At 40.0% G+C, this 14,138-nt stretch overlaps 1 protein-coding gene across 1 annotated transcript in view; it reads right to left on the bottom strand.

The window, feature by feature from the left end:
* Positions 1-974: 974 nt before the first annotated feature.
* ARSB (arylsulfatase B) overlaps positions 975-14,138 on the bottom strand; it is a gene marked incomplete at both ends in the record, with an annotated part of 35,927 nt that continues 22,763 nt past the window's right edge. Inside the window, 2 exons of the mRNA XM_010078946.1 lie at positions 975-1,045; positions 11,927-12,170. Of these exons, the coding sequence (XP_010077248.1) occupies positions 975-1,045; positions 11,927-12,170 (315 nt within the window). The remainder of the gene's footprint in view (positions 1,046-11,926; positions 12,171-14,138) is intronic.

Below are 14,138 nucleotides of genomic sequence, written 5' to 3'. Positions count from 1 at the left end.
GACTCAGTGAACATCCTTTGAAGTGAAATTGGAGTAGCTACACTTTAATTCTGTCAGTATGTAGGAATTATCTGCAGGCAGTGCTGTACAGCCAGCACTAGATAGGCGCAATGTCGCTCCTTCTGAGGAAAGCATCACAGACCCAGATGCACAACGCAGAAGGCCACTTTACCCTTTTCCACACAGTTCCTGCAGCACAACAGGTATATGTCTTGCAGGCAAGAGATCACTCTCCCCACTGCAGTACTCTTTCTCTGCCTGGATTTACTTCTTTAGTGAAATACAGAAATGCCAGAAATACAGAAACCCTGGAAATGACCTGTTCCAATGTTCTGTATGAAAAAAAATCTTGGCTTGAAAAGTTTGTAGTCCTTAGCAAACTACTAATGTCGAGTCATAAAACAGACGGTGCTTGAAGTGCTATAGAATTGGCGAGCTTAAGCTCCAATTCATGTGATTATGGCATTAAAGATCCAACCCATGTGATTATGAACAAAAGCAATCACAAGGCTCGGGACTTCTCAGCTTCTCACTAACTCAAGTTTTCCATTTGCAAGGTCATATTATATAGATGGAGCAAGATGCATTAGGGTGAGATGTTCATTGGGAGCTACCTACCAACCTGGAGCACTGAAGGCAGGGTTTGGTATGGTTTTTTTGGCAGTGTGCCTCCCTGCACACCTCAGGCACATGGCTGCTCCTCAGCATTTCCATGTCCCAAAGCACTTTATTCATTACTCATCAGTGCTTCAGAGCTCTCTGAAATAGGAAGCACGCATTGGTCATGATTCAGTAAGTACTAACAGCACCTGGGGGTGATGTCTCTGTATTTTAAAGTTATTTACTTAAAAGCAGGAGGCATCCTACTCTTATTTTGTTTCACCTAGGAAACACTTCACTTAAGGAAAACCAAGGAGTGTTCAGAAGATAAACTGTGTGTTTAATAAGTCTTGAAAAATCAGTAACATACTCACATGGGAAGTCATCCACAAACATGGGGTCTATGTTATGTAGCAGTTCCACTCTGGGGGAAGGTCTTCCTTCACTAAAAGAGATTTCAAAAGGGACTGTTAATTTCCTTCTACACCTCATTAGGATTCTGCATGTTCTATTTTAAAGGCTTTTTGTCATCCTAGTACAGCATGAGCTCATAACCATAAACTACTTGCTATCAACTTTAATCTGAATGCTCCTTTCCAGTCTAGTAACAAAACTTTTCCCTCATCAGTCTTCCCTGACTTCACTGGCATTTACTGGGATTATTCATAAGTTTACAGAGTACAGAACTGGCCCTACCAGAGCAGGGTTTTACAATAATCAACTTCAAAAATCAAACTACCCAGCATAAGATGGCATGGCACTTGCTACACTCTCTGCACACCTCAATGAGTCCCAAAAACCTCTAGAGGCTGGGTGCCTCAAAAAAAAAACCAGAGGCATCAGCCAGCCCTCAAGAAACCTACCTTCAATTTGTAATTGAGGTCACAAGGAATATTTATATACTCTGAACCTTCTTGTGAGAAAAAAAAAAATCATCCCTCCTTTTCTAGCCATTGGCTACATGTGGATGGTGTGCAATGAGCCTCCGAACTTACCCATAGATTTTCTGAGTTAAGTCAATCCCAGTCCTAAAAAACTGAGTAAAAGAAATTTACTTCTTATAAAGGGCAACATGATCAGGAAGACATAATTAGAAAGAACCTTGGCTACATCATGACATAATAATATGCTATTGTTTGACAGTGAACCTAAGCACATCTTTTTAGAAACTTCCAAATTACTTAAATTATTTTCTGTTTGTTAAGCAGCTTCATTTCAGACTCAAAAATTCAACCAGGGCCCCTAAACCACTGGACATCAAGAATAAAAAAATCAGGCAATATAAAACTTAGTGGAAACCTCAAAAATTACTGTTATTTTAACATATAAAATATATAATTAAACAATATTTACCTGTCATTTAAAATTTTCAGTAACAATAATTAAAATTAATATTATTCTATTCCATTTCTAAAACCATTTCTGAATGCTACACATTTTGAATAAGTACAAAACTAACAAGGAGGATTGGATGAAAGATTAAACGTGTTCAGATAATGCAGCTTTGCAATTAATAAAGATTAAGTACAATAATTAACCCATAGTGTTAGTAATTCATGTTACTAATTAGACTGTGGGACTTTCTTAGAGAAAGAGTCTACTAGGGGCTGATGGGATCTGTGAGAGAAGGGGAAGAGTATCTTCAGTCATAGGCTTGCTAAGCTAGTGAAGACGGCTTTAAACTAAAGTAAGCTAAACACAAAGGCATTCCAGACACTCCAGACAGTAAGTCAGATGTATCCAAGCCAAACTTAATTGCCTCTGTGCAAACACCTGTAGGATGGGGAATAAACAAAAGGAGTTAGAAACCTGCACACACCTCCAGGGCTGTCATCTTATTGGCATCACTGAGACATGGTATGACTGGAGTGTTGGAGTGGAAGGACACAGGCTCTTTAGGAAGGACAGGCAGGGAGACATGGAGCAGGTGTTGTCCTCTACGTCAATGACCAGCTGGAGTGCATGGAGCTCCACCTGGGGATGGATGAGGAGCCAACAGAGAGCTTGTGGGTCAGGACTGAAGGGAGGGCAGGGACAGGGGACATTATAGTGGGGGTCTGCTACAGGCCACCAGACCAGGAAGACTGAGCAGACGACGCCCTCTATGGACAGACAGGAGCAGCCTCACAGTCACAAGCCCTGGTCCTCATGGGGGACTTTGACCACCCCAATATCTGTTGGAGAGACAACACAGCAGGGCATAAGCAAGCCAGGTTTCTGAATATGTTGATGATCACTTTGTTCTCCAAGTGACAGAGAAGCCAACGAGGAGAGATTCTGTGCTGGACCTTGTTCTTATCGTCAAGGAAGGGCTGGTGGGGAATGTGAAGTTCAAGGGCAGCCTGGGATGCAGTGACCATGAAATGGTGGAGTTCCTCAGGGCAGTGAGGAGGGTGCACAACAAACTCACTACCCTGGACTTCAGGAGAGCAGACTGGGGTTGTTCAGCCTGAAGAAGAAAAGGCTCCAGGGAGACCTTATAGCAGCCTACCAATACTTCAAGGGGGTCTGCAGGAGAGATGGCAAGGCGCTCGTTATCAGGCAGTACAGTGACAGAATGGGGGGTAATGGTTTTAAGCTAAAAAAGAGTAGATTTAAATGAGATTTTAGGAAGACATTTTTTACTGTGAGAGTGGTGAGGCACTGGAACAGGTTGCCCAGAGAAGCTGTGGATGCCCCATCCCTGGAGGTGTTCAAGGCCAGGCTGGATGAGGCTTGGAGCAACATGGTCTAGTGGAGGGTGTCCCTGCCCATGCCACAGAGGTTGGAACTAGATGACCTTTAGGGTCCTTTCCAACTCAAACTGTTCTATGATTCTATAATTCAGTGTATTAAAACTGCCACAAAAATGTTTTTTCCCAAAATGTGTGTGAAAGGTTAACTCCCCTGCCTCACTCCCTAATATCTATAGTAGCCACAGTCTTCACTAAGGAATGCCTGGCCTCATTTAACAAAATTTTATCTTATATCTAATAGACTCTTCCTGTCTCCAGGTTCTCCACTTACCTCTGTGGTGAAGTGTGACTTTTGCCATCTGTTCATAGGTAACAGTAACATGAACCTGAGCACAAGTTAAACTACAATGCAAAGTCAGTCGCCAGCATGAGAATGACTCGGCAGTAACTGCTTGGTGACATATTCTTATTTTGCAGTTTCTGAGCTGTATCTACATTTCTCAGTATCATTTTAAAACAAAGTAAACACCAGAGTTATGCTAAGTAATCTAGTATCTTCCACCAGGGTCAAATACAGAAGAAAGTTCAAGTAAATTACTCCTGTGTGCTTCTCTTGCTTATACATCCAATGTTCAAGCGGTATCATGGTAGATAGATCAGGTAGAAGTCAGTACTGAGGATAGTCATGTTGTTTGAGCAGACTAGTATTACTATCGTACCATTAATGGTAATAACCCTTATAGCTTTTAATCTGGAGGGTGGTTACTGTACACCAGACATGGCTATGAAGTTCACTGCACAGCTCACAGAACAAAATACAAAGATTATGCCTGCATTAAAGTTTTTAATTCAGTTGTAATTTTTCTCGAATCCATTTTCTTGTGGGATAGAACACTGTAACTGCATTGTATGTTGAAGAAAGCAGCTGTTGACAGAAAATGACATCAGGAACACAGAAACAACGTCCTGGGGACAACAACTAGAGTTTGCACTTGTAGCAGAGTTCCCTTTCCCTGTGCCTAAACTCTGTCCTCCTTCCCATTTATGCAGCTCCATGCTAATTTCATCCCCTCAAAAGACACCACCTCAACAACAGATTCACCTTGGCAGATGTTCTGCCAAGGATATTTTGCATCAGGGATACAGTGTAGCCAACAGAGCTAGAATAAGAAAGCAGTAAGATTCTCTAGGGAATCCTGCCTTTGTATTTTAGTAGCTTCCAGTGTAACCAGATCTTACAATGCTCTAATTTTAGAATATCTATTTTTAGACTCCAATATTCTAATACATTGCTCCTCTCCCTAAAAGTGAGGAACTTTATATTTTTTCTGTTTGTTTTACTACCATGTCTAACTGACTATTTAATTAAGCAGTTAAAAGGTATTTTGCAAAAAAAGTCCTCTATGTATGAACATCTTGATGAAAGCATACGGTCTAACTTCAGAGTTGCATGAGAATCAGCTAGTTTATGCTGAGAATGTCGTTTTGCCTTCTGCTTTGCAAGGTTTTTAAAACATACAGAAAGATCTATTAGTCCTTAGTGAACATGAATAAGCATCTACACGAGATTTTTCACTTTTGTTGTTGTTGTTAAACAAGCAGAAGGTGTCCTTGGGAAGGAATCCAAGGTTTTTCAGGGTAAATATGTTTATCTTGCACAAAAACATCCTCAGTGTCACTCAGGAAAATCTGAGCCTTTATAACCTTGCTATATATTGTTATTTCTCGGGGTCATATCTGTACATGCTTTCCTAAAATACTTATATTTCAGACATGCTGGAAATAAACATTGCACTCAGCTTTCGATTGCTCTTTCACAACAATGACCATTTTTTTTCAAACAGGTGTATAATTCCTAAAATGAATGTAACCATTTGGTACACAAGAATTCAACATGATCTTGCTTCATTTACTTCATCTAGTCAATTCTGATAATTCCAACATTACAAAAATTTAAAACTGAAACTTGCTCCACAAAATATATGAGTAAAACTTGAAAATTTACACTTGTTAACAAGCTTTGAAGAAATACTAGTATTTTGACTGTGTTTTATCCTCAGTCTCACAGTGACTATCATACTGCTTCATGTGCTCTCCACCATTTGGTTTTCCATTTTCCTTTTAATGAAAAAGAAAATCTTTTTTCTGAGCATAGACATACTAGATATTCAGTACTGAAAACCAAAATATATCAAAACAGTGTATCAACCAGGTCAAATTTCTACATAAGTAAAATGATTTTGCCCTGTGTCTCTATTTTAATAGAGTAGCAAGCATCTGGAAAGCAGATGCTTCTTAGAAATGTGAGCACCTTTTGAGATACTTGCTTGGAAACACGCAGTATGGTTTAGATCCCTCGACTAGTTCCATTTTATTGTTGTTTTCCATTAATTTTCCTTGGTATTCTCAGTTACTATTTTTATAAAATATATTAGTGATATTATCATGCATTTTTAGATATAATTTCTAATATGTTTTAGAAGTTCCAGCTATATTGTAGTGTTAACCATGGTAATTTAAGGTACTAGGAAAGTGTCATCTGCTATGATTTATGTCGAAGGTTTATACCTGAGATTGGACCGGTCTGGTGTATATTCAAAAATGGGTTGGTACAGTGATACTATCCTAAGTTATTTTCAAAACAAAGTTGGGGATATTAAAGGGAAAGTTAAATCTAATTCCAAGGGTACTCGGAAGAAAATTAAGTTTAGGAACTACAGGTCTAAAGATACATTGCACCAAAACTTGAATGGAAAAGCTTTTTTGGTAGCCTACTATCTTTTACTACAGAAAACTGTAGCAGAAAGGCCAAGATTGGTATGAACAGAGAAAGACTGGGAAGATCTGCTTGTGGAGACAACAGCATGAACACACAGTAGGCAAAGGCTCTCATAACAGCCTCTGTTAACAACACGCAGATTAGCAGGTCAGCAAGACCCCAACCCATGCAGGCCAGTTTCACAGGACAGGGACACAGGGAGACAAAACAACGATGGCACCTGGTGACTTACAGAGGTAGGACAGGACAGAGCAGCAGCACGAAAAGGGGGCAAAAATGCAGACCAGAACGTGTGCATGGTCACCAACCTAAGAAGAACACAGAAGATGCTAGAAGGACTTCATAGACGGTGTCCCTGGATCTCTGCACCATTGCAACAGATCCTGGGCTTAACATCTGGTCACAAGGATCATGGTGCCTGGTTGCTGGTTGGATGGCTTGCAAATTCCTGCCCTGGTGTCCGTCTGCTGGGCAGACTTCTCAGATACACACATCTTGGTGAGTGAGAGCGTCAGACTGTGAGAGTACAAGTAAAATCTGCTTTATTTCCAATTCTATTTTAAATAAAATTATATTCCTCTTCCATTAGGTCTGCCATTGATACACTGCTGTACCAGTATTTCCTACACTACTAGTCAGCAGATCAATTTGGGAAGAGTAGACAAGCTTTTGCATTCAAAGTCCCTGACAGAGCTTTTAAGTAGCATGCAAATTATTACCTAAGAAAATAAGTTCAAACAATGAGAACAAGAACATTGTATTTCCTCAGTTTCACGCATTGTATGAAAGAAACAAAGTATAACCAGCTAAAAAGAAAGCAAAAGAAGATATTTTTGTCCGCGAGAAAGGTATGCTCCTGAACTTTACCTTTTCGTGCCATTTGCTCCTGACCATTAACTTTCTTCTGGTTCTTCAAGTCAAAATTAAGTAGAGGAACAGTTGTATACATGTGTAGTTTTCAACACTTCTACTTACTACAAGAACTTAATATTAGTCAGTGTCATGTTAATGCAATTCCTAAATTGGACTAAAAATAATCTTAAAACTTTACAGAAAGTTCATTTTGGTCTAGGATTTCAGAATTTATATTTAGGATTTCAAAATTTATATCTCATTTCTATATTACTTATACCATGACCTATATTAAGAATGTATCTATTTAGATGTAGTTATTTTCAGAATTATATTATTTCTATTTGTTAAATAAATATCATATTAAGAACACATCCTTTGAAAACTGACCATTTTTAGACAGAGATCAGACCAATACTGGAATGGAACCAATATTTTTGTAACTTCTGAGAGTATCTGCATTTTCTCATATATTCTTTTGAATATCTAAATCAAGGTTCCAAATTTATAACCTTTTTCCCTCTGGTTATACTCATATGAAACAGTAGATTTAGGATTAAAGTTCACACACAAAAAAAAACCAAACCAAAAAAAACCCCCACAAGAAGCATATGCAGCTACTTGTATTAAACTGGACTGAAAAAAAAAATACAGATGTAAAACAGTGATTGGCTATTAATTTACTTTTTTCAAATGAGGTAGAATCTCAGCAAAATTTAATTTCATTCATTAAGAGCAACATATTTGAACCTTCCATCAGATGTCACCAAAAGGGCACTTTGCCTTCATTGTTTGCTATCCAATATTCAAGTGACCTTTTGAGTTATGATCATGAAATTTACTACACTCATTTCTCCTGATTACATGGGAAAATCATGTGAAATTTGACATTTCAGCTGCAAGGTCAGCCAAAGAGCAGCCTAACAGTTCACAAAAAACAACTTTTTTACCTCCTTCTTGACAAGAGGCCCTCCGGTTGGAACTACTGAAATGACTGGAGGTCACCTATTCCCTAGCAGTACCAGTAAACATCACATTCAGTTCCTCCACAAATAGGTAAGATTCAAGTGCCGGTAGCATGCAGGTGATGTACAGCTGTATCTATCCTTCCCCACAAATTATTTTCCTTGAAGTAACCTGATCTGAAAAGACCAGCACATGACAAAGAATACCTGGTTGAAACTGAACCCAAATTAGGCAGGAATTCTGTCAGTAGCTGGAAGAAAATTCTGTGGTTTACGAGTATCCCAGGATCCTGCTGATGCTAGGTTTTCCCACAGCAACATCAGCATGTCAAACATTTTACTGTCTCTGGCTGAATAGTAGTCTCCATTCCTTCCCAGCAGTTAATGGTCCCTGGCATCAATTATACACATCCTTATCTTTTTCCACTTGGAAGACAGCCGTACAGTACACCTGGGCACAAGGCCATGAGCTCTCTGCAAATTCAAGCTGGTACAGAAAACCACCCCACAGCTCCTCAGAAACAGAGGCAGCACTGAGGAGGAAATCAAGCTTAGCAGTTTCAAAACAGGTAATCCTACTAAAGGTACAAACAAAGTAATTCTGAACTCACTATGTGGGTTTTGGCGGGGAGGACTTGTGTTTGGGTTTGGTTTTTTTGGGGTTTTTTTTGTTTGTTTGTTTTTTACTTCAAGGGCTAACCAGTGACAGGTAGATGGGTTCACCTCTGCCTCCTCTAACTCTCAATGTCTCATAAAAATCCCTAACCAAACACTCGCTGCTCATGCTTGTTTAGGCACTAACTTCTGTAATTCACAGCCTAGGATGCTAAGACAAACAAAAATCAGTGTTTTATCATAATGCACTATATAGGAAATTGCAGAAAATAGCTACATTTCTTCTACAAGCTGGAGAGGGAACTCTGAGAAGGGGACAAAAAGTTATAACACACATAATATAATATTGTCTGACTGCTATAAAAACAGAACAAAGTATCAAAAGAAACAAAACAATAATTCTCAGATGAACAGCATGTAGGAAATAGAATTGCTAGTCCTTTTATTCTGCTTCAGCGGTACTAAACTTTCCATCCTAAATCATTCTTCTGTGAATTAAAACTACATTCAAAGACCAACTAAAAGAAATACAATTTCTAAGAACACAGACAATAGGATTTAGCCCCATCGATGATGTTGTGGTTTTGTGTGCTGGGTTTGTCTGGTAGCAGGGGAGGGGCCACAGTGATGGCTCCTGTCAGTGACTGCTAAGAGTTCTCCCAGCTCCAAGCCTGCTCCGGTAGTGAGGGAGGGGCTACAGTGGTGGCTTCTCTAAGTAACTGCTAAAAGTTCCCCCCAGCCCTGGCTCCAAGCCTTTGGAGCTGGGGTGGGGGGGAGGAGTACTATCCAAGCTGGCCCCTGTGAGAAGCTGCTGGGAGTTCCCCACCTCCAGGCTGGACCCACCCCAGGCCAGGGCTGAGCCAATCGGCACCTCTGCGAATAACATATTGAAGAGGGACACAGAACATGGGGGTTGGCATGAGCCCTGCTGTCCAGCTGCCTGCCCGGCTTCTGTAAGCTGACCTGGTGCAGCCCAAGCCCCCGTCATGGCTCGCCCAAGAGACAGTAGTTTCTCAGGAGCCGATGAAAGAACCTGCGTCAGAGAGAGAAGTGGGATCCAAGAGACAACTATGCAGATGCGAAGGTCAGTGAAGAGAAAGGAGAGGGAGGAGGTGCCCCAGAACAGAGATTCCCCTGCAGCGTGGAGATTGTTTGTAGCTCATGGAGATGTAGCCGTGGAGGACCCCATGCTGGAGGAAGTAGCTGTGCCTGAAGGAGTCCGGGAATTTTGTTGAAGAGACCCACACCAGAGCTTGGCCATTGTCAGAGGACTGTGACCCCATGTGGGAAGGACTCATGTTGGAGCAGTTTGTGAAGGACTCTCCCGTGAGAAGGGACCCCATGCTGGAGCAGGGAAAGATTGTGAGGAGCCCTCTCATGAGGAGAAAGAAGTGTCAGAGACAACATGGACTGACCACAACCTCCATTCTCCAGGGGGGAGAAGGTAGAGAAACCAGGAACAAAGCCTTTGGGCCTGAGAAGAAGGGAGGGGTGGGGGAGAAGTGCCTTTCTAAGATGTAGTTCTTTTTTTTTTTTGCTTTGTTTTTGATTGTAAATAGTTAATAAATTAAATTGGGGTTTTTTTGTGTTTTACCAAGTTGTCTCAGTTTCTTACTCAAGACCATAAGTGGTGAGTGAACCCTCCCTGTCCTTGCCTCAGCCCACGAGGTTTTTAACAAGAGGCTGTGTGGTGGCTTTTAAAACCACGACAGACGAATACATTACATGCAGCACAGAAGAGGGAGAAACAAAGGAATTCAAACCAAAGTCATAGTGCAATTTTTGGAAAATTAAGGGTTGGTCACAGGGGCTTAAAATTCTGAAGAAATTCATGTTTTAAGGACTTTGTAATTCATTTTAGTAGAATAAAAGAACATTAGAATAAAAGAAAACCTTTGAAAGATGACGGACTGACTGAATATAAGTCTTCACTGAAGATACCACAAAGGGCAACAACAGAGTTTCTTTTGATAGTCTGTCCCAGTGAAAAAGCCACATTACCAGTTAATGCCTATTTCATTTATTCTTTTACATTCTATCCTAGTTTACTCTGCTGAGCCCAGTGCACCAGTAATAAGCACATACTCAGATGCACCCAGAGCCCCCAGTATCCAGCACTTGTGATACCATTTTAATTATTATTTTTGAGAAGAAAAATGTATGAGATTTAACTCATTTTTCTTTTAGTGCACAGAAGACTCTCCATTATCTGAACTAATGGGGTTTGGGATATCCCAGTTAATCCAGACAGCATGAGAGGTGCACAGAGTTGGAGAGAGCCCAGTAAAAGTCATTAGCTTGGTCTCAGTGCCAACCCAGCTGGAGTTAAGCTGCCTCTTTTTCCAGCCTTCTCAGCGTGTCTGCACTGTACTCCTGAGTGCTACAGCTTGCTTAAATTGGGCACATAATCATGACCTCTCAGGAATCACATCATGTCTGCTTTTGTATTCAACCTCACAGGCTTTCTGAGACACTGGACAGCATGATATAGACCTACTCAAATGGTTACACTTGGAGCCACCCTGACAGGTCCCGCACTGAGCTAACAAACCATCAAAGTGGAATTCATGCTCAGTGAGTTTAATGTCTGCATAGACACATACAGCAGAGACACCTAACTGGGCTCTGCAGAGAGCACGGCTGAGACCACAAAATTTACTAACTTCTACTCCATGCTGTGCAAAATCATTTAACATATTTCTGGATCACAGAGCATTCTTGAAAAAGTATTGCATGTTTGTGCATTGCTGTGTCTACACTGATAAATTCTACATACCAAGTTAAAGCTGCACGGAGGTTTTGCATCTGTGATAAGGATTAGTTTGCAACCTAGACAATTCTCTCCTGGATAGCAAAGTTAATTGCACTTACACCTTCCCTTTATTCAGGGAAAGGAACACGTAATATTCCCCTCTTTGATGGGTCTACCCTTGCCTGGGAGACAACCCACACAACTGCTCTCTCACTCCCTCCCTCCTGGGGATGGGGGAGAAAATTAAAGGGGTCAAGGGACAAAAAGACTTGTGGGTTGAGATAAGAACAATTTAATAACTAAGCCTCCCCTATATAATGGGCATGACATGTAGGTTATGGAATAGACTGTTGGCCACTTCGGGTCTCAATCCAAAACCTAAGATCAAATCCTAGGCTAGTAATTGGGGCTGTGCTCCCTCCCAGCATCTCCTGCACCTGGAGACACTGGCCCAGCAGAGAAGCTGAAATGTCGTTGAATGTCCTGGTAACAACTACAAACATCAGTATGTTATCAGCTTGCTTCTGAGCACGAATCCAAAACACAGCCTCTTGCTAGCTACTACGAAGAAAGTTAGCTCTGTCTCAGCTGAACCCATGACACCCTCTCAGTTCTCACGCTGTTCTCTGGCCTGACTGAATTCTTTTCATATCAGAATGCTGACTTGGTGATTTAAAATGCAAGTTACCTGATAGTTTTCCAAACATCAAAGCCATCCAAAGGCTTAGTGCCATTGGTATGTCCTCCAGCAAGGTGCACCAGCGTTGGCAGCCAGTCAGAGATATGGATGAGTTCATGACTTTCTACACCTTTTTGCTTCAGTAAAGGACTTGCAACAAAGCCTACACCTCTCACTCCTCCTTCCCAGAGGGTCCATTTTCTTCCTCTCAGCGGCCAGTTATTCCCACCTGCCAAAGTCTGCCCTCCATTATCTGGAAAACAAGTAATTAAAAGGAATTACTGGTAACCAAGAAACAGAACAAGCCTCCCCACAATACTTATTCATCCATTTGAAAAAAATATTTTCACAATATAGGCATGCCATGCGAGTACTTGCATAGTACTGTGAAGTGTTCATACAACATGTTGCATATTCAGAGCATGTCACAAACATAAGCTAATTCTTCCTCGATTCTTAAAAATCACTACAATGAAAAATTATTGCTAGGCAGAAATGATACTACAAGCCAATGATTTAGAACGAGTGTTAAGAGCGATCTCTCACGTTGATTCTAAATATCATTAGACATACAAAGCCTCCAAAATCAAAGACTTTAAAAATTTATTTCCAACTACTTTAAAGACCACATGAACAGTTGCCATCAATGCCATCATAAGTACTCAGAATACACCGTTTTCCAAAGTGGTAAGTTATACTTAAAATGGAAAACTATTATTCTAGCGTCAGGGCAGTACCCATACTTCTAGTTTAGAACAATTTTTTCCATAGAATTTTTAGGCAGCCACACTGATTTCAGTGTCACACAAAACACAGCTTCTCAGGCAGAAGCAGCAAGCTCTAACAAAATGTTGAAGCTAGATAAAATAGTTCAAGCGATTTGGAAGTACACTGAATTTAATGTCTTTGGTGAGAACAACATAGAAGACAGTTACAGAAAAAGTTGAACTGTGACTATAGTAACTCAGAAGTACCTACATGAATTAGACACAGCTCATGTAACTATTTTTTAACTCCTTCTGACCACACTTCCACCCTTAGAATGAAATCCAGATTCCTGAAGTTAACAGAATTAATGATTCTTTGAAGTTACTTTTAGTACTGCTGTACAGTTCTTGTTCCAACCTATTACAATGATCTTGGAAGAGTCATTGATGGCAATACTCTTAAGCATAATTTTTCTGTCTTTTAATGAGGTTAAAATTATTTCACATATTAGTTGTTGAACTGAAATTTAGCATAATTTGACATGTTTATATTGTATTTTCTGATTAAAAAAAACCAGGAATTTGAGGGAAGAAACAAGAAGTACATGTCCAACACCTTACAGAAGAACTTTACTGCAACCACAACACAACTAAATGATCTCCCTTCTGTTTCATTAATTAGGCATCAACATAAACCCCCACTGTGAACATCTTTGTAGTGCACACAGAAACCCCATTTTTGTTCTATTAAGGAATAAACTAGTGCATGTCTCTCTGAAGACGTTAAAAGGTGGTAGCCTAAGGTAAACAAAAAACTTGAAAAAACCAGCATGATTCAAAAAGTGTAAAGTGTTCTGTGGCCCAACTAGCTTCCAGTAGGGCTGCTTGTGTGGCCAGTACTCTTGGTTTAAAAACAAATAAAGAGCTTTATTGTCTTCAATATGAAATGCAGGCAATTAAATACTAGCTACCAATATTTCTCACCCAACAGCGTCAAGCAGCTATGAGATCTGAGAATTTAAGCAGTTGCCACTTACAAAAAAAAAAAAAAAAAGGAAAATCAGCTTCAACAATACCTTCTACTCTTAGTGTAAACAGGAATTCCTGTCACAGATACTCACAGGACAGAGCTTTCGGTAGCTTTTAGCCTTTGGTGGCCTTAAAATAAAAGGTATCTTATCTACACTATATTAGAGCAGTTTAAACATAAAGTGGGATCAAATCTTAAGTATGTTAAATATCTTCTTCATATCACAAGCTACTTACTGTCCACATCAATTTAATTGCTTGAGTTTTTTTTCAGTACTGAATATCAGCAACAAAGCAGCAATGAAATTATAGAAGTAGACTGTCTTTTTGAAGAACAGAGACAGAAAAGTATGCATTTCCTGGGTTAAAGTCAAATCTTTATTATACTTATTTTTTTGTTTACTTTCTGTAGTTGAGTTTAAGACATTCACATTGTGCCAGTTTCATTATACAATAAATTCCCTGAGACAAGAAGTCCGTCTAAC

Source organism: Pterocles gutturalis, unplaced genomic scaffold (genome assembly GCF_000699245.1).
Source record: "Pterocles gutturalis isolate BGI_N339 unplaced genomic scaffold, ASM69924v1 scaffold24633, whole genome shotgun sequence".
NCBI classification, from domain to species: domain Eukaryota; kingdom Metazoa; phylum Chordata; class Aves; order Pterocliformes; family Pteroclidae; genus Pterocles; species Pterocles gutturalis.
The sequence above is the reverse complement of the archived record's forward strand: the minus strand, read 5'-3'. Positions and strand labels throughout refer to the sequence as shown.